The sequence below is a fragment of the Baudoinia panamericana genome, assembly GCF_000338955.1.
Source record: "Baudoinia panamericana UAMH 10762 unplaced genomic scaffold BAUCOscaffold_4, whole genome shotgun sequence".
NCBI lineage: Eukaryota > Fungi > Ascomycota > Dothideomycetes > Mycosphaerellales > Teratosphaeriaceae > Baudoinia > Baudoinia panamericana.
In genome coordinates, this window is record NW_006911260.1 from 973,084 (window position 1) to 996,978 (window position 23,895).

Consider the following 23,895-nt stretch of genomic DNA (forward strand, 5'->3'; position numbering starts at 1 on the left):
GCTTCTACTGCTGATAACATCACCGCTCTACTTGCGCGCGCACAGGCTAAGCATCCACAAGCTTGTCTCTTTGTGCGTCTGCTATCATCACAGGCGCTCTCACAGCCGCCTAATCTTGCAGCAGCTTCCCGCTGAGCTTTCCACGTCACCTCACTCTCGGCTACACTTTTCGCGTCACTCTCCTATACATCTGTTAGACTACTTCAAACATGGCCGACACGGCTATGTCGATGCCGCAGAACATGGGCGGCTCTATGGGCCAGTCATTGTATGAGAACGGCTCGTCAGCTGGTCATATGCCACCACCAGCGCAGCCGCCGCTCAATCTCAACATCCCACAGAACAACAACAATGTCGCCGGCGCACTCAGCGCTTCTGCGCCATCGGCGGGCATTCTTTCACCGGGCAGCGCAAGCAGCTTCGCCCGACGTGCCGCTCCGGAACCGAACAAAAGAGCGCTATATGTTGGTGGGCTCGATCCACGCGTTACGGAAGATGTCTTGAAGCAGATCTTCGAGACGACTGGTCACGTGCAGAGCGTCAAGATCATCCCGGACAAAAATGTAAGTACTTCCGTGCGCTGGCTGTGTGTGGCATACTGTCGCGCACTATCGGCTTGAAGCGCGGGTCGGTGGCCATGTTTGCCTGACATGTTCGGCTTATCCGCTCACGCACTCCATCGGATGCAAGCTAACCAGCAATCAGTTCCAGTCTAAAGGCTACAATTACGGCTTCGTTGAGTACGACGACCCGCAATGCGCCGAGCGGGCCATGCAGACCCTCAATGGTCGACGCGTGCATCAACAAGAGATCCGCGTTAACTGGGCCTACCAGTCCAACACCATTTCCAAGGAAGACACATCCAACCACTTTCACATCTTCGTTGGTGATCTATCGAATGAAGTCAATGACGAAGTCCTCCTCCAGGCTTTCTCCGCTTTCGGCACCGTCTCCGAAGCTCGCGTGATGTGGGATATGAAGACTGGTCGGTCGCGCGGCTACGGTTTCGTCTCTTTCCGTGACCGCGGCGACGCGGAGAAGGCCCTCAGCTCAATGGACGGCGAGTGGCTAGGCTCGCGTGCCATCAGGTGCAATTGGGCAAACCAGAAAGGTCAGCCGTCTTATTCGCAGGCCCAGGCCATGGTACAGATGGGCATGACCCCGACTACACCGTACGGTCATCACACATTCCCCACTCAGGGCGCACAGTCCTTCGAGATGATTGTGCAGCAGACTCCGCAGTGGCAGACTACCTGCTATGTTGGTAACCTTACACCTTACACCACCCAGAATGACCTCGTACCGCTCTTCCAGAACTTTGGCTACGTCACCGAAACACGCTTCCACTCGGATCGCGGCTTCGCGTTCGTCAAGATGGACACGCACGAAAATGCTGCCAATGCCATCTGCCAGCTGAGTGGCTACAACGTCAATGGCCGTCCGCTCAAGTGCAGCTGGGGCAAGGACCGCCCGCCTACTGGACAGTTCGACGGTTACTCACCAGCTCCGCCGCAGTCCGCCTTCCCGCCAACTCCGCAGACGTACTTCCCGCAGTACGGTCAGCCAAATCCCATGTCCCCGCCACGTATGTTAAGCACATCTTCCCATCTTGTGGTTCAAGACTGACCTTCGACAGCTGTGACGCCAGCCAGCGGATTCGCTCCGCATCCAAACCCAGGCGGCTGGGCAAGCTCGCAAATGACGCCTCAGACTATGCAGCCGCCACCAGGCAGCTGGCCGACCGCCATGCCACCGAGTGCGGGCGGCTATGCTGGCAGTCACACCCCGGGCGGCTTCCCGCAGCCTCAGGTCGCTGCTCCGTTCGCTCGCGGCTATGGCGGTTATCAAGGCTAGGAGCAGTACCCCAACGGCGCGACCGAGTCGGAGATGGCTTACTAGGATGGGTCGTCCGACAAAGGTTCGAACGAGCGCAGAGACTCGCTGTTCGGCTGTGACGATGCTCGGCGTCTCAAGAGGTGTGCCGAAAGGCCTAGCTCGCCGCCGAGAAAACGCCAGCGCTGAGGTACGTTTGGTGTGTGCAAAACAGCTTCAGATGCAACTCTGGTGGCGGAAGTTGGCATCCAAGAACCCGGAGGCTACATGACAAGATTGTCTAACGATGGAGAAGGTGGCGGCATCGGGTCCGCGACGGACAGCTTAGCTCTACTCAACAGATTGGAATGCACATTGGCATGTAAGACGACCGGTCGTTGTCATCTTCATATCATGTGACCCTCCCCTTCATCACAATATGGTTGTGCCAAACAAGCGAAACAGCTTTCTATACCCAAACGGTACATTCGCCCGTTCAGGATCATCCGCGTCCAGCTGAATGCCGTACTCCTGCAAACAACACTCGAACGGCCGATTACTCAACACTTCACCCTCCGCCCTCTCCTCTAGATTGCCCCAAAGGATACATAGCTTCTCCTTCAGCTTCGCGAGCAACTGCGGACTTGTCTTCAAATCCATCGGGTCATCCACAGCGTTGCCAAAGAGATACTGCGCGTCCTGATGTCGCACATGAACCCACACGCGCGATCTGTCGTCCGCGGCTGCCTTCGCAGGTGCAGTATCTGCCACGTCTTCGAGTAAGAGTGAGAAATACCATTCGTACTTCTGCGTCGCCTCGTAGTCCATGTGATCTATGGGTGACGGCTCGTCATTTTCTTCGTTTTCGGGCACGGCAGGCGTGGCGAAGTCTTCGAGCGCTTTGGGCTCAAAGTCTACGATGTGCGCTTTGGTTCTGTATTGGGCGTTAATGAAGGGCAGGACGTAGCTATGACCATCTGGTGTGGTGTTGTTGTGGCGGGTGTTTTCCGCGTCGAGGATGTTACGGATACTGATTAGCTGCACCTCTTCGTTACTGCAGCGGACGTGCTTGTTCCGCTCTGCTGCCTGCGCGGCGGCTGCTTCTTCCTGCGCCAATTTCTCGGCCTTCTTACGACGTTTCTTGTCCTTCTTGCTCTCCTTGGCTTGTGCTTCCTCTTGATACGGGTAGAGTTCGGGATGCTGTGCGCGCCGTTTCGTCCAATACTTCTCCTTGCGGAGTAGGAGCTCCTTGATCTCCGGGAGGTCTTGGTTCATCAGCTTCACAACCTTGACCCTCTCCGGGCTCTGATCGTCCGGCCACATATCGCCTTCAAGCTTCGCGCCCTCCATCATGATTTTCATCTTCACGTTTCGAAGGATGACAAAATCACCCTCGCTGATCTTGGCGTTGACAAATTGTGCATGCGGATCCTTGAGATTGACTTTTAGTACAAGCCAGCCGTACGGACCAGGCCAGTTCTTCTTTGCGGGTCGGTTATAGCCAAAATCATCGCCGTCCCGCTCGCTTGTCGTGAGATCTTCCGGCGGCTTGTAGTACCACATGTCTTTGTTCTCCGTGTAGTCCGTCACGTACAGTTCGCATGACCCGAAGCTGTTTGAGAACTTCTTCACGACTTGGACAACCACGTCACTGAACACCTTATGGCGCAACTCCTCTACAAGACGAAATTTCGGACCAATGTCTGAGATGCGCGCTTTCTTCCCGATCGGTGCTGGAAGCGGAGGAGCCTCGTTGCTGCGTTTCTTTCCCAAGCCCGCGACACCTGTCCGAAGAAGGTGGGTCGTAACGTTAATGTCTGCCTTTAGCTGGATTACATACGCTTGTTCTTCCAGCGTCAGCTTCTCAACATCTGCCGGGACGCCCAAAGAATGCAGCCTGTTCGTGCCGTGATACGTGATACTGTACGTGGGCGCCGGTACAGCCGCAGATGGAAAGACTTGCACGTTAGTCTGGAAGTTGGACACCGCCAAAGGTTGGCCGTTAAAAGACATTGTTTTCATATTCCGCAGCAGCACAACATCGCCATATTCGCGAACCTGAGGCAGCTTGCTTACATCTGCGTTGAAGAAGCGTACAGTGAGCCCCTCCGAGCCATGAATTGAGTTCTGCAACTTCGGATCAAGCAGTTTGAAGGTGAACATATATTGGCCTGTGGAGGCTTGTCTCGGCTGCATAACGTCAACCACAACGCCAATAATGTTGATCAGGGAGCTGGCAGGGCTTTTGTACGCCGTAGACAAGTCAATGAAGCCTGGCGGTGGCACCATGATGGCACGTATATATTGCCTGTTGTAGTTGACAAGCTCTGCTTCATCCAATATACGGGTACATGGGCGTATGGCACGTCCAGAGTACTCGGCGGAGCTCACATCGATCACACGAACCGATGTGGTCTCCACCGCCTCCCGTCTGGCTGTGTGTGTGAGTTCTGCAGAAAGTCGAACGCGTCTGGAGACGCGACGCCCGTTTTGGGGCAGTCAGGTGGGGCAGAAAGTCTTAGCCCACGTGACATCGGACTTGCGTGCGCTTGCCGGTAAAGGTGGAATTAGGCAGATCGATCGTAGCTGCAGCAGACGTTGATTTACACGACAGTGCACGTTTGACATCTGTGAGTCCTCCAGTGAGTCCAGTATGATCGTCGTGCTGGTCGCGCACGGACCATCTCGGAACTGCGTTCTTAGCAGACCCTTCTAACACCCACGTCAGCCCCTCGCAAACGACTTCTCTCGTACACCATCGTCGCTCTGGCCCCCGAGATCTGGGTCAGACACATACCACGCAAGCTGCACGGTCGTACCGATCACTCAAAGTTCTCGTTGGATCTCTCACAACACTTTCGCGTTCAGTCAGCGTGAGCGGCAAAGATGGCTGAACGTTACATCCCCGAGCATCGCCGCACGAACTTCAAGGCGAAGTCCACGTTCAAGCCCGATGAGCTTCGGCGGCGGCGCGAGGAACAGCAGGTTGAAATTCGGAAGCAGAAGCGAGAAGAGAATCTCGCCAAGAGGAGAGGCATCGGTGCACGTGGTGATGCTGCGCCAGGTGCCTCGCTCGGCGCTGCGCCGGACAGTGACGACGAGGGCGCAAATACTGAGAGTCAAGTATGTGATTACTGTTTAGGCACGTCCAGGGTGTCTTGCTGACTTGCAGCAGCTTAACGAGGAGTTACCGATTATGGTCCAAGGCGTCTTCTCCGACAAGATCGACGACCAGATCGCGGCCACCACCAAGTTCCGGAAGCTGCTCTCGAAAGAGCGCAACCCCCCGATTGAGCGCGTTATTGAGACCGGCGTCGTTGGCCGCTTCGTAGAATTTCTTCACTCGCCACACACACTCGTCCAATTCGAAGCCGCCTGGGCGCTCACCAACATCGCATCAGGCTCAGCTCAACAAACCCAGGTAGTCATCGAGGCAGGAGCTGTGCCGATCTTCGTTGAGCTGTTGAGCAGCCCTGAGCCGGATGTCAGGGAGCAGGCAGTATGGGCGCTAGGCAACATTGCGGGTGACAGCCCGGCGTGCAGAGATTTCGTGTTGGCTTCAGGTGCTCTGGCGCCTCTCGTCAGGTTGCTTGGAGACAGCAGGAAGCTTAGCATGCTGAGGAACGCAACATGGACGTTGAGCAACTTCTGCCGTGGCAAGACACCTCAGCCGGACTGGAACACTATTGCGCCAGCTCTTCCCGTGCTTGCGAAGCTGGTGTACTCTCTGGACGACGAAGTCCTTATCGACGCTTGCTGGGCGATCTCTTATCTGTCTGATGGTTCAAACGACAAGATTCAGGCGGTTATTGAGGCCAACATTCCCCGCCGCCTTGTTGAGTTGCTTATGCACGCTTCGACTTCTGTCCAGACGCCGGCTCTGCGCTCAGTCGGCAACATCGTCACGGGCGACGACGTTCAGACTCAGCTAATTATCAACTGCGGTGCCCTTCCGGCTTTGCTGTCTCTCCTCAGCTCCACCAAGGACGGTATTCGAAAGGAAGCGTGCTGGACCATTTCAAACATCACAGCTGGTAACAGCACCCAGATCCAGTCCGTCATCGACGCCAACATCATCCCACCGCTCATCCATCTCCTCAGTAATGGCGACTTTAAGACCCGCAAGGAGGCCTGCTGGGCGATCTCAAATGCTACGTCGGGCGGTCTTCAGAAGCCGGACCAAATTCGCTACCTCGTCCAGCAGGGCGCTATTCGTCCACTATGCGAGCTCCTATCATGCCCGGACAATAAGATCATCCAAGTCGCACTCGATGGGCTTGAGAACATTCTCAAGGTTGGCGACATGGACAAGGAGTCTGAGCAGGGCAGTGGCGAGGCTCCGGTGAACCGTTATGCACTGTTCATCGAAGACTGTGGTGGCATGGAGAAAATCCACGACTGCCAGAACAACAGCAACGAAGAGATCTACATGAAGGCTTACACTATCATCGAAAAGTACTTCTCCGACGAGGGCGAGGATGCGGAGGTCGGCGACCTAGCACCGCAGCAAGGGCAGGATGGCTCTTTCGGCTTCGGCGCGCAACCCCAGCAACAGAACTTCAACTTCGCCAACGGCGGCGACAGTATGGACATGTGAGAAGAGGCTACTTGATCTGGTACAGTACCCTCACAGTGTCGAAGCAGGAGAAGCAGCGCCGTGTTAGCATCAACACACTTCATAGGCGCAAAAGGTAAGTCATCAGATTCGGTACTCCAGGCGCAGAAGCGCCTCTGTCGCCCTTGTGCCGCACCCACCCAGCAGCATCCGGCCCGAGCAAAGCAGCGATCCAGTACACCCCTTACCAACCAACAACACTCGATCATCTGCATGACTCGGTCACGCAACCCTTACCCGACCTCAGCATTGACCACACATTGCCCTTTGAACCCCTTTGACGACGACGCAGCACGGATTTGCCCGAGGAGAGCCTCCATAGAGACGACGGTTTGTGTGAGGCTTCATCGTAGCACTACAGCACGGCGCATGGGAAGGTCGTACGATGGCGAACCCTAAGAGACTCAGCCCCCATAACGACCGGCTAGTTGGCACCTCGTATGCAGCATTAATAGAGTGGAATGTTGCCCCTTTATAATCCATCTTTCACTTGATTGTCATACCTTTAGTGAACGCTCGTTGTCTCGAAGTCCTCCTCGGCGCCACTGCTCTGGTTGTTATCGATAAAGTTTCGCGTCGCGCTTCGCCATGATCGCGTGCGCTCTTACTCTGCCTAACTCGAGAAGTTCACTTGAGCTTTACACACTGCTGAAGCCCGACAACTGGCAGTTCACAGTCAAGCTTATCAGGGTTGGTGTCGTGAATGTGCACAACGTGGAGATGGCCGACTTCACAGGCATGCTGGTGCAAGTCACCCTAAGAGAGCCCCAGAATGTCATACTCCATGGCAGAGTTCGAGACATCGTTGCCGGGCAGTCACTCACCATCCTTGATGGTAGCTCAGCTCTCTTCTCAAAGCAATGCTTTTCGCTGACACACGTAGTGCTTGTGCCCGCCACCGGCGAACAATGGCCTCTACAGACCGTCCCTGGCTCAGCCATTGCCGACCTCCAAGTAATCGACTCGAAGCCAGCACCACCACCTGCATCGGCAATCCGAACGAACGCTCCTCAATTACCAGTGCAAAGCGTACCACTGCACCAAATGCAGCAGCGACCAACCCAGATTCAGCGCCAGCCGTCAAATTTCATCGACCCAGCAATCCTCAGCTATGGCAGGTCGCCAGGCCCGCCTAAAGCATCAATGGCACCTGTCGAGGCTCCGGCTACGCCCATCAAGTCGATGCTGTCTAGAGCAGCCGAGAACTTGCCAGTGAACGGCTCGCCTTTTGTCGCCGAGGCCGGGAGCGTGAAGAGCGCAGGCTTGGGTGGTGCGCTGTCCGAGCTGGGAGGTGGAGACCTTTGGCCACGGTCTGCGAACCTAGCGCCGATTCCAAAGGTTGTTCGGACGGAGAACGGAGCGGATGATGGTGATCAGCTGCCGAATCCCAGCGATGCGGGAGGGAAGAGGAAGGTCCGGAGAGGGCAGCAGAAGAAGAAGAACGGTCCGCCAACAAGTTCAGATCCTCCGCCAGTCATGAATGTGGAGGTGTCTCGGAATGGGAACGACATGTCTGGGAGCAGCCAGACAGCCAAAGGGTGGCGGCAAGACCCGTTGTTACAGCCTTCGCCGCAGAATGGCAGCCCGGCAGGCAAGGCTGAGTCTAAGAAACAAGCAAGACGCCAGCGGGAGCAACAGGAGATGCAGAACGGTTGGGCTACCGAAGATGCCACGGACGTGCAAGATATGGGCGACTTCGACTTCGAAGCGAGTAACAAGCTCTTTGACAAGAAAGGTGTCTTCGACCAAATACGGCAGGACGACACGACAGCCGACGAGGACCGTCTTGTGAGCCACAACAAAGTCGCGAGGCCAGGCACGTACGGCGGCAAGAATCTGCATCCCACAGAGAATGTGCTGAGCCCAAAGCTACCGCTTCCGCATACTGGGAATGAGGGCGACAGCTCGAGCGACGCGGATACGGAGCACAACCACGCAAATGGCAGGACATCGTCGCGTCAATCAGTAACGCGTTCTGTGCTGGGGAAGGCACCAAGCCGGCAGAACAGCGTTCCAGCGGACGGCAAGCCTCACCATTTTACGGCATCAATATCTTCAGATCGCAGCGGCATTGCTAGAACTACTACTTTCCTCGCAAGTCGCGCCAGCGGACCGTTAGCGCCTGTTCTTACAGCATCACCGCAGCCGGATCGGACGCACTCGCCGCAGTCGGCTGTATCATACGCCTATGCACAAGGTACTATATCAGAGGCTACGCAAGAGCCACACTTTGTCGTGCAAAGTACGCACCGGCCGTGCAAGGTGCTACTACCAATGGGCCTCAGCAACCTCGAAGCGCAGACTGTTGCCCAGTTTGGCATGACTCCCGAAGCTGTTACTGAAAGTGCGGCTAGGTGTGTTGCGCAGGTCGCTCTAAGCATGTTTGACCCATCTGGTGGGAGTCGGCGCGGCTCAAGAGCGAACACGTTCCGCGGCAGTGTCACCTCTAGCATGACGCTCGACCGCGCGCAAACGCCAGTGGTGGTCATCCTAGCTGGCAACCACGCCGTAGGGGCGAGAGCAGTCGCAGCTGCCCGTCATATCGCCAACCGGAAGATTAGAGTGATCATAGCAGAAGCGCTCTTTGAGGCAAAGGGGATGCAGCACGAAGAGATGCGGGCGCAGACAGCTATGCTCAAGCGTTTGCAGCGGATGGGCGCACCGATCAAGCGCAGTGCTTGGCTCAAGGCTTCAAATTACATCAAGAACCTCACTGGACCGCCAGCTGTTATTATCGATGCTTTACTGGCGGGCTCGAAGTATGACGTGCCGTCGGAAACGAACACGCAGCACAGACTCGACTACCAGCGAGAAGCGAGGGAAATGATCGACTGGGCAAACCGGAGTCGAGCGCCCGTGTTGTCAGTTGTCTGTCCGTCAGGCGTTTCGGGCGAAGACGGCTCGGCCACACTGGTAGAGGGCGAACCATTGGCTGTACGACCGGACAAGGTTGTGTCGCTTGGTGTACCTATGCAAGGCTTACTGGAGGCGATGAAGAATGGTGAGAGATGGGATGTGAGTCTAGCAGACATCGGAGTCAACATTACGCTCAACAGTGATGATGCTGTGGTATTCGGGCCGCAATGGGTGGTAGACCTGAGATTCGAGGAAGGAGCGGAAACGAATGGCCTTGCGTAGTACCTACTCGCCCATTGAATCGTATGAGCATGGCTACCCTACAAGCACTCTGTTTCTGTGGGGATATTGACACTGCCGTTCTGTTGAGGTGGCGATATTGACGCTGCGGTTAAACACTCTGCAGGTCGCTTCTCAAGAGAGATATATATATGTTTATTCCCAAGCAACGCAATGTACATCATTGGCCTGCAAGAATCGATGCGAAGCGTTCTTCATCAAGATACTTACCGCGGAACATTCTTTTCGGCTTTGGAGATCGCTTTCCTCAGCTTTCTAATTTCGGTCTCAAGCGCCCGCATGTGCTTTGCTGCATTCGAAACGTCTGCAACGGGCGTGACAATGGCTTGGGCAAACGAGGCTTGTGCTATTCGAAGCTCTCGTGGTACCAGTACGCCATACCAGCGGAGCGGGTCGTGCTTCCAGGGATAGTTCTCGGCGTGGGACGTTAAAGACTGGTCGGGGTCGCTCTCTCCACTCGTAGTGCGGCCGTGAATGTCGTTGCGAACAGCATCTTCCGAGTGTTCCGGAGCAGGCGTGGCTGGGGGTGAAGGCTGCTGCTTGGGCTCCTCTACGGCAGTCTCCGTTTGGATTTTGCGTTCGCCATTGCAGGTCCGACTAACCACAGCTACCTGGACCAGCCCAGACTCATGGTCTTCCGGCATTAGACTGCAAACCCGGGTGGCTTTCATGCGTAGATCGTAGGAGTTCTGACCAAATCGATTTCGTGAAACCGACTTGTTGGCCTGCGCGAGGGAGAGGAATCCCTTTGGAACGAATGAGATTGAAGTAACTAGTTTCGAGGCGATCAACTTACCGAAGACAGCTGCTTCTGCAGTTCTTTCTGTGCCTGCTGATACCGGTCCACTTGGTGAAGGTAGCGCTCCCATAGATGGTCAAGCTCGTCATGTAAGGCTACAGTGGCTACCACAACACCGTGTTCAGCTGTGCCTGTACTACCCATGGCTGTGCTGGAGTACAAGGTATAAGATAGACGATATCTGAGCTATTGTGTCGTGGAGTTAGGCTTGATGAACAGTGCCGCCAAAGCGGTCGTGATTTGCTTGGCGTTCATCTAAAGCCCGTTACATCGGTTCCCAGCGGTTTCCCGTCTCTCCACTCTCCACCTCTGTACTACATATTACAACATTCAGCAGAATCCCGAAAGTTCCACCTCAGAGTGCTACTGCTATACCTTGGCAAGTCCCGTATTGAACATGGGCCGCAAGGTCTTTATGCGGCACAGCGGTCCGTCGTTCCAGCCTATACTCCGCCTACTCCGCACGCGGCTGCATGTTGACACTGGGATCATCTCTCGACCACCATCCTTTACCCGCCAACATGACAGTCGTCAAGTCATTGCTAGGCCCAGCGCTACAGCAGAGCGGAGCCGTGAACGGCTTGGTGCTGCAATGACATGTCATTGTTCCTCAGCGGCACCGTTATTCCGAGGCATCACACGAAGCAGGTAGGCTATAAATTGCGGTATTTCCCTCATTTTCTTTGCAATCCAACCGGTTCGCCTCTGGTTTACAATGAAGCACGCAATCCTCCCTTTCCTCTCGCTGGCTGCGCTTGCCGTTGGCCAAGTGACGCCGCCACCCATCCCAGGGACACCGCAAATCATCCAGAATGGCAATTTCGCGAACGGTACAACCGGCTGGCAGTCAAGCCCCCCAGGCACGATAATGAACGGCATGTACTGCATGAACGTACCCGCGGGGGGCTCACTTGGTAGCAACACCAGCTATCTGACCACGACCTATCAATTTCTTGAGACGAAGAACGATGTCTACACACTCAACTTCACCGCCAGCTCATCCGTCGGCTACGATATCCTGGTGCAAACGCCAGACCCACCACTCGACCCCAACCTCAACATGACGGCAGCACTAACGACGAGCCCATACCCTTTCTCCATGACCTTCTCACCAGCAAACCAGGCCCCAAATACGACCTTGGAGTTCTTACTGACCGGCCCACCACGAGCGGCCACTGTGTGCATTGGCAATGTGTCGATGAAACGGATCGATCGCAGTGCCTGGCGCCAGGATTATGGCTCCGCCATCAAGGTTAACCAGCTTGGTTATTTGCCGAACGGACCAAAGGTTGCGACCTTTGTAACTACTAACATTGCGCCGATGAATTGGACACTTTACGGCAACACAGGCGCTGTCTCCGCAAGTGGAAGGACACGACCCAGAGGCTTGGACATTGCATCTAGTCAAACGGTTGCGACCATAGACTTTAGCAACTTCACCACTGAAGGCACTGGCTATACTCTCTCCGTCGATGACAGCACCAGCTATCCATTCTCCATATCTTCCAGCCTTTACGAGTCACTCCGCGCGGACTCTCTTCGCTTCTTCTATCAGCAACGCAGCGGTATTGCCATAGACGGCAACCTTGTCGGTTCACAGTACGCTCGTGCAGCTGGCCATGTCCAGATCCCCCCCAATCAAGGCGACGTTGCCGTGCCCTGCCAGCTCGTCAACGAGTCTCTTATAGCCTATCTGGAACCATGGACATGCAACTACACACTCAATGTCACCCAGGGCTGGTACGACGCGGGCGACCAAGGCAAGTACGTTGTCAATGGCGGCATATCGGTAGCCCAACTCATGATGGTTTACGAGCGCACACTGTACACCAATACAAATGTTTCCTCGGGTTTGGGGGACGGCTCCCTTCGCCTGCCAGAACGAAACAATGGGATACCAGATATACTCGACGAAGCCCGCTGGGAGCTTGAATTCATGCTCAAGATGCAAGTGCCTGCCAACTCCACCCGGCAACTTTTCAATGGCAGTATGGTCGACATGTCCGGTATGGCTCATCATAAGATGCATGATAATCAATGGACGCCCCTACCCACGGATCCTTCACAGGACCCCAAGCGCCGGGAGCTGCACCGCCCTTCTACAGCTGCGACGCTGAACCTCGCTGCTGCCGCCGCGATGGCTGCACGCTTGTTCCCGGCGTTTGATGCTACTTTCGCGGCACGCTGTCTCGCCGCAGCCGAAACGGCCTACGCGGCCGCGAAACAGAACCCTGCCATCCTTGCGCCGGGCACTGATTGGGATCAGGGTGGTGGAGCGTACAATGATAACGATGTGTCCGACGAGTTTTACTGGGCCGCTGCGGAGCTGTACCTCACGACTTCCGGACAACAGTACCTGGACGATCTGAAGGCGAATCGGTACGCTACCGCCAACGTCTCCACGTTGTTCTCTGTGCCGTCCGGTTTCAGTTGGGGCTCTGTAGCTGCCTTGGCACAGATGGATCTGGCGACTGTTCCTAGCAACGTCTCTAACCATTCGGCTATCGTGCAGTCTGTGCTCACTGCGGCAGACATGCTTGTAGCCGTGCAGCAGAACAGCTCTAATGGCTACGGAGTGTTCCTGACAACGTGGCCCTGGGGGTCGAACAGTAATGCTCTGAACAACGTGCAGGTGCGTCCCCGCCGTTCCCGTAGTCTCTGATATTTGGCACTGACACAGGCCACCAGGTCGTCGCAACAGCTGCCTCCCTCGCCACCAACAGCACCGCCTACCGTACCGCCGCCCTAGCAGGCATAGACTACGTCCTCGGTCGCAATGCTCTTGCCCAGTCCTACATCCGCACCTACGGCACAAAGAACACGCAAAACGTACACTCCCGCCTCTACGCACACGAACTATCGGACCTTGTCCCTCAAGCTCCACCAGGCGCGATGTCGGGTGGCGCGAATCAGGCCGCGTCCGATCCGCCGGCGGACGACGTGCTGCAGGGTTGTGCGCCGATGACTTGTTACGTAGACGATGTGAACAGTTATAGTACCAATGAAGTGGCGATCAATTGGGGCAGCGCTTTAACGTGGGTAGTTAGCTGGGCGGCTGGCCAGTGAGTGATGCATATATAGCTGCAGAAAGTGCTGCGATATGGAGGAGTGCAGGTGTGTCTACATAGAGCAGCTTGAGAACGCCACATTGCTCTGAAATTCGAGTTGACCACTCGTCCAAACTGCAGAACGTCAGGCCCGCATCCTAAAGGGACCCGGAGGCGACGTTAAGTCAAGAGCTCATCAATGCCAAGTAGGTGTCCACCTGTCCTTCCGTCTTCACTAGGCCCAAGCATGAGCGACGGCAGCTCAAGTTGGTCTGCTATAGACGACTGGCCGTCAAACGAGGTCATGGCCGCAAGAGATGGCAGGGCAGAGCCGCCAGACTTAGCTAACTTCAAGGGCACGTTCAAGGTCACACGAGGATCGATGCCTGCCGTAGCTGGAACTTTGAGATTGTGATCCGACGCGGCGTAGGCCAGAATGCCGCGGTCGAGCGTCACGGGCTCTTTCTCTCTTCGGTCATCTGCCTCGAAGGGCAGGCCGAAGAAGACGTCCTCATCTGGGAGGAAGAAAGCCCGTGATTGCATGGCGGTAGGTATTGCCTTGGTCATCACTGGCTCTTTTGGCGGTTCAGCCAGCTTGTCGACCCTAGCGGCGCTTGCAGATACTGCAGGCTCGTCAGTATTGGTCCCGCCATGGTCCGCGCCACGCTTTGGTGGCTTAGGGAAGACGGTAGGTCTTGGTGCAAGACCTGCAGTTTGGTACTGCTCCGGGTACTTTGTTCGCATACGATCGCGCAGGTCAGTCGCTGTTCGGTGGCTCAAGTGAAGGTCCCCATCTTCACGAATCTGAGCCCACTGGTTTCCATACTTCTCAAAGCCTTGCAAGAGTGCTTCGTCTTCCGCTCTGCTGTACCCATGACGTCTTCGGCGTTTAGACCTTGCGAAAGGCTCAACAATACCCAAAGTTTCAAGTTCGACATTGGATTTCTGAGCTGAGCGGGTTGGTCGGGTCTTTGTCGGCTTGGCAACCACCCGGGGTGTCTGCGGGTCAAGCGGTTTCTGTTGGCCTCGCAGCTCACGGTAATCGTCAGGACGAATGACACGGAAGCGATCCTTCAAATCGAGGGCAGTTCGCCGGTCGAAGTGGTATTCCGGATGTTGAAGGATTTTCGTCCAGCTTCCGACACCAAACCTAGCAACACCTTGAAGCAGGCATGATGTCTCATCGGGCGACCATCTGTGCTTCTTTGAGGAGTGAACAGGCTTTGCAATAGCCTGAGCCTCGCCAACGGACACAGCGCCAGCGACCGGTCCGCTGGCCTCCTCGATGGGATCGTCTTGGCGGCGGTCTGCTATGGATGACTCTAGCGGCTGGACAGGTTGCGCTGTCGAGATTGAAGGCAACAAACCGGCATCTGGCGGGGGCTGATGAAGACCACTGAGGGTTGGTGGGATCCTCAAGCGTTTCTGAGCGTGCCTGACGGGCAGCTTTGGCAAGTTAAGGGATTGCGCATCGCCGGATCTTCTGCGTTTAGCCGGTCGCTCTTCGGGCGTCAGTGCATTGTCACAGTGAAGCAGACGGACAACATTGGAGGTACGTCCGGGTGCTCGTGGCGCGGTACCATTCAAAGGATGTTTCTGCGGAACAGACTGAGGCTCTACCGGATTAGGCAGGTTGATGACATGGAGAGATGTTGGCTTGTACATCGTGTAGATTGTCCCGCAAGCGTAACGTTCAGAGAGATGGACCTTTTCCGCATAGTACTAGCGCCGATCAAGGTCGCTGGTCCGTATGTAATGGCACTGATGCCGATATGCCATCCGATGTGTCCTTGGTTAGGCCATGGGTGGTGGAGGTGAGGCTCTTACGGGCCGACAGTTTCCCCGATGTAACACGCACACTTCGCGCACGTCTCGACCTGTACAAGCATACTAGCGTTCGCACCTTGAACTGTAGCAACACCACAGCTCTGGACTGAAGTCATGGATGTACCTGTCAACGTTCAAGTCGACCCAAATGAGGATACGGAGTGGTAGGCAGACACTTTCAATGTCTCCTTGCTTCATTAATCGAGCCTCGAACGTATTGACTTGCTTCCTCTCACAGGAACGATATCCTTCGCAAGCACGGCGTCATTCCCGAGAAACCACCTTCACCGACGCCCTTGATCGAGGAAGCCTTCACCGAAGCTCGGAGGTTGTTGCACGAGAATAGGCTCGAAGATAAAGATCTGGACGAGCTAGATGAGCTCGAAGACGAGGAGGATGAAGCCTTTCTCGACTCTTATCGCCGGAAACGCATGACCGAAATCCAAACATTGCAGAACGCCAGCGTCTACGGCCAGGTGTATCCTGTACAGAAGCCTGAGTATGCGAAGGAGGTGACGGAGGCGAGTAAGCATGCTTGGGTACTCGTACTGCTCACTTCCAGCTCCGGCACCAACGTGGAGTCTCAGCTCATGATACAGGTTTGGCGGCAACTAGCGATCAAATTTGGAGACATTAAGTTCTGTCAGATGCAGGCCGATCTGTGCATCGATGGATATCCGGACCGCAACACGCCTACGCTGCTCGTCTACCGAGATGGCGAGATTCGAAGGCAGGTGGTTACGTTGGGGGAGCTAAATGGGAACAAGACCGACTTAGACGACCTTGAAAGCTTACTTGTGACCCTTGGCGCGATAAAGGCTGGGGATCGTAGGCTAAAGCGTAGAGATGGCGCAGCCGACGATATAACGGCAGAGCAACAAGCACGATCCATCCGGCAAAGCGACCGAAAAGGTGCAAGTGTTGCGGACGACGAAGATGATGAATGGGACTAGATTGCAGCGCCGCGGTCGTGCGGCCGTCCGGCCAGATCGTTTCACATCGTGACCTCAGCTTCTCGGCGAAAAGTACTCCGCTCTACTTCCCGCATCAGTCGACGTGCTCAGCTCCACCACTCTATTGCCGAGTCTCGATGCTCTTGCACTCACGCATAGCCAGTCGAAATCCATCCGCCAGTCCTGGCTGTGCCGGGAAGTGTACTTCACCTGCTACGACGGCACAACGAAGACTACTTAAATAACGCCACAGATGGCATTCAAGCCGCTTTACATGCAGGCATACAATTAGTGACGGCCTTAATGCAAAAACAAGCTTAACAATCGGCTAGTGCAGCTCCGGTTCCCTTGTCCAATTGCCCCACGCAGCTACGGCTCACATGTAGAAACGTCTGCCCTCCAATGTGCGGGCATGCGATCGACCAGTATCGCAAGCGTGGAACGAGTCGACGCACGGCAGTACTCGGAGGGTACGGACTCCCGTAGAAAGGGGAAATATGCAGTTGATACTGCCTGCTTCGGATTGCGTCACCGCAACGCCGCAATGTACACGCTCATGCACCTCGTCGCTCGCTATGCTATCAATGACCGCTAAATAAGTGCTCCGCCAGTCAAACGCTCCGCCGAACATTGCCTGCCAGGTGTTTACGAAAGATCGAACCCAGCGCCGGAGTTCACTGCAGCCAACAACTTATCCCTTAGCATTCTCTCACTCTTGTACATGGGCAGCTTGAGCAGATTGACGCAAGTGCTTGTCGTAGGGAACCGATTCTCATCCGACCCTGAATCACGGATTGAGAACCTCGGATTCAGCTGGCCGAAACCCAACAGTGGCCCTCGTGGCGTGCTCGTGACGAACTTGAGCACCTTTCTGCGGTCCTCATCCGGAAGCTGGGCCATGACTTTCCAGAAAAGTTGGATGGACGGGTGCTCGCGGCCGTCATCGCCGATGACATACGTGCCGCCATACAGTGTGTTGCGACGAAGATCCGCAACATCAATGTTCGCCGCGGCGCCCCCAATCAGCGTCTGAAGCTCCGTCTGGTTGAACATGCTGAGCCAGCTTGGCTGCACAATGCTCGAGATTCCCTTCAGAAAGGCATTGGTCTGCTGAGCACTCTGTCCCTGTAGACGGTACCAGCTCATACGATTGATGTAGATGAGCCTGTTCTCCGCAGTGACTGATGTGTTTGCACCTCCTGGAACTAATTCACGCTCAACAACGTGCCTATCGTCGTCCGGACCAACAAGGTCGTCGATTGTAAACGTGAGGCCGAAGTCTTCGACTTGCTCCGCCGGTGCGTTCTTCAATGCAAGCAGACCCCGGTACAAGCCTTCGTCCAGCTCCTTGAGATCATTGATATTGGCTCGGTAGCCTGTCTCCATGGGCGCAGAGTGCATGCCTCCAGTGAGCGCCCACTTTTTCAGGAAGAAGCCAGCGAATGAGACGTCGACCAGTATGCCTTCGTACAAGCATTTGCCAATGATGCGGCCAAGGAACTCATACTGCTGCAATAGACTCTTGACTTCTCCTCGCATCGAGTGCTCTTTGAAGCCCATGTTCCGAAGGCGAACTTTCAAGTCCTCAATTGCGGTAGGCTTAGGGTGCAGAAAGTGGGTCTCCGTTTCCGAAAAGAAGTCTGCATCCGGTCCAAATGCTTGTGTGATCACCGAAGTCAAAAACTCCTTGGTTACGCCGCCCCCGTCAATACCAGCTTCGGGGATGTCGAACTCGTCCACAAAGGTGATCTGGATGGGTTCTTTCAGGTCGCCTCCCAGGTCGTAGAATTGCTCAAAAGCATCAGCAAACTCATTCTTTCGACGAATCTTGGCATGGTGCCGAGCGAGCATATCTCGAGGCGGCATGCCGTTGGGCGGTTGGAACATCATGCTTTGCCGCCACAAGTCCGGGTCGACATGACCGTTTCGGCGCTTTTCTTGGTCAAGGTGCACAAACTGCCGGAAGATCTCGACGCGCGTCGTGAAGGGTATGAAGAATGGCATGTTCTGCAAGATCTCAAGCCTCGGCGCCACAGACTCGAGGTACCGTCTCCGCGAAGCTTTCCGCATACGGCGCTCACGAGCCTGCTGCGAGCGTAAAGCATTCATATGGCTGGACACTATCTGCCGCGGTGTGTCTTCATCCGAAGATGCATCATCTTTGTCCTCATCGTCCTGGTCCTGCACGAGGTGCCGATTCTCTTCCTCTGCAACCACGCCCGGAATAAAGGAGGTCATGTCAAAGCGATCAGTCATCAGCCAATGATTTTTTGGCAGGAAGTGCCGCCTTGAGTCGCGCTCGTAGACTGCTCGCAGCAAACCAGTCACGAGAGCCTTCAGATAGTCGATTGTAAGCCCTGGTAGTCCCGCAAGCGTGAACGGCTTGGGCTCCGGTACCATACCATTCTGCTCAGACATCGTTGCCGTGCCGAAGTGTCTCGCGAGTGATACAGGCCTAGCATCCCGTGCCGAGTCGCCGGCGTCCTCATTTAGCACGGAAGCATTGAAGTAGAGCGTAAATCCTAAATTCTTCAGGAACGTAACCAATTCTGCAACATCGCTGATGGGTATTGCACTGCTTCGCTTGCCAGACGAGCCCATGAATTCCTCATCGTCCATTATCTTCAGCATGAATGTGTACAGTTCGAGGAATAAGAGAATAAGGGTCCAGTCCTCCTTATACCCAGTGGTGTTCTGAGCAGATGCCTGAAGCAGCGCGACGACATCCCTCGAGTTGCGCCAGATTGTTTGGAATGACTGGGATGACCGAGACGCGTACCAGAAATACTGCGTGGCCGGGAGGTCGCTTTCTGAACTTGAAGTAGGACCGAGGTAAAGCCACATGCGGAGGTCGTCAGCTCGTCGAGGAAAGCACCGCAACAATGTCAGCGCATAGCCAGCATATACCTGCGCGTGTTGGCTTCCGCCGGAGCCATTCGGACTCAACTCCGTCGTCCGAACGAGCAGGTTGCGAATCGTAGTTTGGTCGATCAGCGATGTGATCTGCTCATACAAGTACGTATTCAGCGGAAGCCCAGTGGCAACTTTGGCCAGGACCTCGCGGTCAAAGGCAGCATTATCCATGTCTATGGGTGCTGAGTCGAAGTCCACATCATCCGCCAAGGACCCCATAAGTCCTGACACGGCCAAGATGTACTTTGGGGTGGAGAATGAGGCATTCGAACGGCCGGCGAGGAAGATGAAGTTGCCCAGAAGCCAAAGCTTTGCTCGTATTGATCCTGTTGAAGTCTCGACGAGCTCACGTCCGAGAGCATCAGACAGCGCTTGCACATCAATGTGTGAGCGGAGCAGGTCGAGCAAGTCGACAGCGATAGGTTGCGCAAGCAGGCGTAAGAGACCTGTGTAAGCATCTGACGAAGCGAGCGGTGCCAGTAGAGCGTCTCGCAATGGGCTGCTCGGTAAGGTGGTGCTCGATGGTGCTGTTAAAGCCTCGTAGTATTGGAGGGCGTCCGAAGATCCAAGGTTGCACCTGCGCGCCGCAAAGGCAAGAACTTTCAAGAGCGCTGCGTCCGATTCATGGTTGGCCCTTGTCCGACTTCTGAGAGCTGCTGTACAAGCTCTTGCTAAACGCAAATACGCTTTCGGCCAAGGTCCTCCCGAGCATGGCGTCTTCGACTCTGTAGCTATTTGCCGCATGCCATACCATGTTACCCTAGACACGTCTTTGTTCTCCCTCCCATTGTAAAACAGCATCAACCGGGTCAACTGCGCCAAGCTCTCATCAGGGTCGTGATATGCGCCATTGCTCGTTGTATGCTTGTCCTCGTATTCATCCCATATTTGTCGCCACAACCCGAACGTCTTCCGTCGAGCACTATGGCCCCGCCATACACGTTGAATCCTTGTTGATGCCTGCAGTCGTTCGCGTTGTTGCTGTCGTTGTACGCGATCCTGCTGTGCGGAGAGAATCGCAGACTGCGGACCACTTCCCGGTATCGACGAGGCAGCCGCAAATGGGTTAGAAGGTCTGCCTGACAGGTTGACTTGCCGATGCCGACGCGACGAACCTGTGAATGTCTGATACATCTCTGGATCGTCGGATGTCCGACATGGAGGGATGGTGGGAAAGCTGAGATTATACTGTGGCGTCTCAGTATGGATGCTTCGAGAGCACGTGCGTATGACTGTCCCCACGTAATCAGACCTTGAGGGCCAAAGCTCTGATGTCTTATGTAAGGAATTGACCAGCCCACCTGGCAGCTACTGTACTCTTACCGAGGTGCAACGGCAAACCATTGACTACCTCTCATATGGATGGTGAAAACATAGTCGTCATACCAGAAGTGTGACACCCTGCTGGGTGCGTGGCTGGCTCATGTCCATCAGACTATATGTAACGTCCATCTCCGATTACAGCGATGCTTCAACCAAGACTATGCTCACGACAGTTCGTTTGCTGGCACAATCTGCCTGCAGCGATCTTCGGGGCAAGACTTGGCAGAGGATCTAGTGCTTGGTATGTCTCCATCTACAACGCTTCACTACCACTTCCTCCCCATGTCTATCTTCTGATGTCTCATTCATCGCTTTCCGCTCGCATCGAGTCTATCAGACATGGGCACACATGGCCGGGTGCAGATTGGTCCATCAGCGAGACCACTATTGAATTCACAGAACAGCGATAGCGGGGAGGACGCGCCTCAGCGTGCCATGTCGACGGCGGAAAATGACACTCCGTCATACATGGAACCATGGCGTTCGCATGATCCATTGACGCCCGTGCCGCGTCAGCAGCCTTACCGTGTCTACCGCAGACGATTCATTGGACTTACGCAACTGGTGCTTTTGAACATCGTAGTGTCTTGGGACTGGCTCACGTTCGCCTCGGTCTCGGGAACTTCTGCTTCATTCTTTGGCGTCAGCGAAAGTGCGATCAATTGGTTGTCTACGGGCTTCTTGTTCGCCTTCGTCCCAATGGCTCCCATTGTGATCTGGACCTTGAACAAAGGTGGCCCTAAGCGCTCCGTCTTGGTCGCTAGCGTTCTAGTCTTCGTCGGTAACTGGATTCGCTACGCTGGTACTCGGGCGACATCTTCGGGACACGGACGCTTCGGTATAGTGATGTTTGGTCAGATACTCATAGGTTTTGCGCAGCCATTTGTGCTCGCAGCACCTACTCGCTTCAGCAATCTATGGTTCTCCGATAAGGGGCGCGTCTCAGCGACAGCTGTTGCATCCCTAGCGAATCCTTTTGGTGCAGCATTGGGACAGTTAATTGCACCACTTTGGGCTACCACGGAATCTGGGATCCCAGATATGGTCCTATACACCAGCATCTTGAGTGCCGCAGTCTGCCTTCCTGCTCCATTCATACCTGCCGCACCACCGACACCTCCATCTTCCATAGCCGCCTCAGAGAAGCTGGACTTGACACGAGCCTTCCATGACTTGCCACGAAACGGCTCCTTCTATCTAATCCTGTTACCGTTCAGCGTATACGTCGGCTTCTTCAACGCCGTCTCCAGTTTACTGAACCAGATCCTGGAGCCATACGGCTTCTCAGAGACCGATGCTGGTATTGCTGGAGGCCTGCTCATTATCGTCGGTCTCGTCGCTTCTGCAATCGTCTCACCAATCGTAGACCGGACGAACAACTTTCTCGCGACTATCAAGACGCTCGTCCCTATTATCGCTATCAGCTATATTGTACTCATCTTTATGCCCGCCACCCGCTCTCTCCCCGGCCCATATATCATCTGCAGCATTCTTGGTGCAACGTCTTTCAGTCTGCTTCCGTGTGCTTTAGAGTATCTGGTCGTCGTCACGCATCCGGTCAGTCCAGAGATCACGAGTACAATAAGCTGGACAGGCGGCCAACTCCTTGGTGGTATCTTTATCGTCATTATGAACGCTTTAAAGGGAGGCAGGGCCGGCGAACCGGAAGGTAGCATGGCTCGAGCACTGGTGTTCCAGGCGGTTGTCGCGGCTGCCGTCGTGCCAGCTCCCATGTTGCTTGGCACCAGCTGGTTCAAGAGAAATGGACAGGAAGCAATGCAGCTGTCGTATTAGCGATGGAATGGGCGCCCAATCGGGAGGTTTAAGACAGGATTCCTCATGGTACGAACGTGCTGCGTAGGAAGGGACGAGGGTTAACACACAATGAGCACTATGATATCATAAAATGTACAAACGGGTATCGCAGAGCGTCCTTTCGATTGCAATGCACCATGCCGCCAACGCCTTGCAAAGATTAGCACTTTTGCCGTTGGCTATTGCACTTTCAGCACACCCTGCCGACTCTCATCTGAAGCCTTCCTTCTCTGCCGCCACTGCCACTCCAAGAGTATAGGCATGAATGTCGTCAGGGAGAACTGCGGCCATAATACATCGACAAAGCGGATCTCGGTGTCCTCATGGCATTGCCATAGCATAAAATCACTCAGCCGATACACTCCGGATGTCCGAACCAGCAGGTCGAGTGGTGGCGCAGGGTAGGTATAGGTATTCCTCTCCAGGTTCTCGACTGTTAGCGTTTCTGGATCAGGTAAATGCTGGTGATGACGTTGACTTGGCTTGAGTGTGGGCGATGGAGAGTGCGAAGTGTGACTCGATGGTGGGTGTAGCGTAGATCCAGCGTCCAAGTCCTGCTCGGATATCTCTGTGCTCTCTGCGTCAGACTTCGCACTATCGCCGTGATCATACGAATCGAGCAATGCTTCTGGATTCGGTCGGTCTTCCTCCGCCACGCTGCTCAACTGTCTTCGCCGGAGGTTGTGCAAAACGTGGCTCTCACTGAAACCACCCCTTCCCGCCGCCCTCTGGCTTGGCGTGCTGTATTCTCGTACTGTCTCTCGTATGCTCCTCGTGATCTCATCTCTTGACGTATACGGGAAGCAAACGTTCAGCACAGCACGGTCATGATGCTTCGTCATTTCCGCAGCCCGGTCTAATTGCTCCATCACGTCTTCCCGCACTAAGCTCAAATCGCCCAAGATTCTCACGCGTGCCCCATATCGCTCGAATAGCTCCCCGTGTTGACTCATTTGCACGAGTCTCGTCTTGGCCATGTCCATCAAGCCGTCCACCTCGTACCTACTCCGCTTGAAGTTCTCGATACTGAAGGCGTAGATCGTGACAACTCGAACGCCGCTTTTGTAGCAGACCTCGAGAATGCGTGCCAGCGCTTCAAAGCCCATATGATGCCCCTCGACAGTCTCGAGCGAGTTCTGGCGGGCATAGCGTCGATTGCCGTCCATCACGAAGGCGATATGTTGGGGTATGGGGCCGCATTTGAGCGTACTGATGAGAAGCCCGCGGATCTGCTGGACTGCCCATTCGACTGGAGGAAGACCAAGCAGCCAGCGGCGGAGGTGGGTACCATAGGTGGAGGACATGTTGTGAGACTAGCGAATGGACTGTTGAAAGGCGGAACGTTGCGGTCACGGTGCTCCAAAATGTTTGAATTTTCCCAGTCCTGACAGGCGGCTCATTGTGACTTCCGAAAGTGTCAAGTCTTGGCCAGAGCGGCCAATAGAGGTTCGACAGTGCAAAGTTCAGGTCACATACTGAAGGAAGAGACACGTAAGACACAAACGTGTTACGAAGCTAAAACGTAGAAGTGGTCGATGGTCCGCGGAGCCGCCTCCGCTACATGTGCAAGCTGGGAAAGCTTGCGGACGCCATGTACATCTGGCGTCAAACATGGCATGCAGAACGAGACACGAG

General features: G+C 55.0%; 11 protein-coding genes across 11 annotated transcripts; 6 read left to right on the forward strand and 5 right to left on the reverse strand.

Annotated features, from left to right (window-relative positions):
- The first annotated feature begins 61 nt into the window (after window positions 1–61).
- Window positions 62–1,997, forward strand: BAUCODRAFT_416441 (uncharacterized protein). Its single transcript, XM_007676754.1, has 4 exons — window positions 62–72; window positions 125–563; window positions 706–1,585; window positions 1,649–1,997. The coding sequence occupies exons 2-4, from the start codon at window positions 210–212 to the stop codon at window positions 1,852–1,854; spliced, it is 1,440 nt and encodes a 479-aa protein (XP_007674944.1). The 5' UTR covers window positions 62–72; window positions 125–209; the 3' UTR covers window positions 1,855–1,997.
- A 247-nt stretch (window positions 1,998–2,244) lies between these two features.
- On the reverse strand, window positions 2,245–4,101 carry BAUCODRAFT_66527 (uncharacterized protein; the record flags this gene model as incomplete). The annotated part of the gene is made up of 1 exon (XM_007676413.1): window positions 2,245–4,101. The coding sequence occupies one exon, from the start codon at window positions 4,099–4,101 to the stop codon at window positions 2,245–2,247; it is 1,857 nt and encodes a 618-aa protein (XP_007674603.1).
- Window positions 4,102–4,421: 320 nt separating this feature from the next.
- On the forward strand, window positions 4,422–6,898 carry BAUCODRAFT_32203 (uncharacterized protein). The gene is made up of 2 exons (XM_007676235.1): window positions 4,422–4,935; window positions 4,988–6,898. The coding sequence occupies exons 1-2, from the start codon at window positions 4,699–4,701 to the stop codon at window positions 6,407–6,409; spliced, it is 1,659 nt and encodes a 552-aa protein (XP_007674425.1). The 5' UTR covers window positions 4,422–4,698; the 3' UTR covers window positions 6,410–6,898.
- A 117-nt stretch (window positions 6,899–7,015) lies between these two features.
- BAUCODRAFT_121095 (uncharacterized protein) lies at window positions 7,016–9,565 on the forward strand (the record flags this gene model as incomplete). The annotated part of the gene is made up of 2 exons (XM_007676755.1): window positions 7,016–7,262; window positions 7,311–9,565. The coding sequence occupies 2 exons, from the start codon at window positions 7,016–7,018 to the stop codon at window positions 9,563–9,565; spliced, it is 2,502 nt and encodes an 833-aa protein (XP_007674945.1).
- Window positions 9,566–9,789: 224 nt separating this feature from the next.
- Window positions 9,790–10,604, reverse strand: BAUCODRAFT_105339 (uncharacterized protein; the record flags this gene model as incomplete). Its single annotated transcript, XM_007676756.1, has 2 exons — window positions 10,380–10,604; window positions 9,790–10,329 (listed from the first exon to the last, which is right to left on the reverse strand). Exons 1-2 carry the CDS (start codon window positions 10,524–10,526, stop codon window positions 9,790–9,792), a joined length of 687 nt encoding a protein of 228 aa, XP_007674946.1. The 5' UTR covers window positions 10,527–10,604.
- Window positions 10,605–10,703: 99 nt separating this feature from the next.
- On the forward strand, window positions 10,704–13,529 carry BAUCODRAFT_32206 (glycoside hydrolase family 9 protein). Its single transcript, XM_007676236.1, has 2 exons — window positions 10,704–13,014; window positions 13,071–13,529. Exons 1-2 carry the CDS (start codon window positions 11,098–11,100, stop codon window positions 13,446–13,448), a joined length of 2,295 nt encoding a protein of 764 aa, XP_007674426.1. The 5' UTR covers window positions 10,704–11,097; the 3' UTR covers window positions 13,449–13,529.
- Window positions 13,530–13,609: 80 nt separating this feature from the next.
- Window positions 13,610–15,094, reverse strand: BAUCODRAFT_121097 (uncharacterized protein; the record flags this gene model as incomplete). The annotated part of the gene is made up of 1 exon (XM_007676757.1): window positions 13,610–15,094. One exon carries the CDS (start codon window positions 15,092–15,094, stop codon window positions 13,610–13,612), a length of 1,485 nt encoding a protein of 494 aa, XP_007674947.1.
- A 270-nt stretch (window positions 15,095–15,364) lies between these two features.
- On the forward strand, window positions 15,365–16,209 carry BAUCODRAFT_66838 (uncharacterized protein; the record flags this gene model as incomplete). Its single annotated transcript, XM_007676439.1, has 2 exons — window positions 15,365–15,420; window positions 15,495–16,209. Coding segments are annotated over 2 exons (771 nt in total), but the record flags the coding sequence as incomplete, so codon positions are not given.
- Window positions 16,210–16,531: 322 nt separating this feature from the next.
- BAUCODRAFT_416336 (uncharacterized protein) lies at window positions 16,532–20,328 on the reverse strand. The gene has a single exon (XM_007676758.1). The coding sequence runs from the start codon at window positions 20,254–20,256 to the stop codon at window positions 16,855–16,857; it is 3,402 nt and encodes a 1,133-aa protein (XP_007674948.1). The 5' UTR covers window positions 20,257–20,328; the 3' UTR covers window positions 16,532–16,854.
- A 585-nt stretch (window positions 20,329–20,913) lies between these two features.
- BAUCODRAFT_67456 (uncharacterized protein) lies at window positions 20,914–22,239 on the forward strand (the record flags this gene model as incomplete). Its single annotated transcript, XM_007676484.1, has 1 exon — window positions 20,914–22,239. One exon carries the CDS (start codon window positions 20,914–20,916, stop codon window positions 22,237–22,239), a length of 1,326 nt encoding a protein of 441 aa, XP_007674674.1.
- Window positions 22,240–22,339: 100 nt separating this feature from the next.
- On the reverse strand, window positions 22,340–23,821 carry BAUCODRAFT_416684 (uncharacterized protein). The gene is made up of 2 exons (XM_007676759.1): window positions 22,953–23,821; window positions 22,340–22,634 (listed from the first exon to the last, which is right to left on the reverse strand). The coding sequence occupies exons 1-2, from the start codon at window positions 23,562–23,564 to the stop codon at window positions 22,440–22,442; spliced, it is 807 nt and encodes a 268-aa protein (XP_007674949.1). The 5' UTR covers window positions 23,565–23,821; the 3' UTR covers window positions 22,340–22,439.
- Window positions 23,822–23,895: the final 74 nt, after the last annotated feature.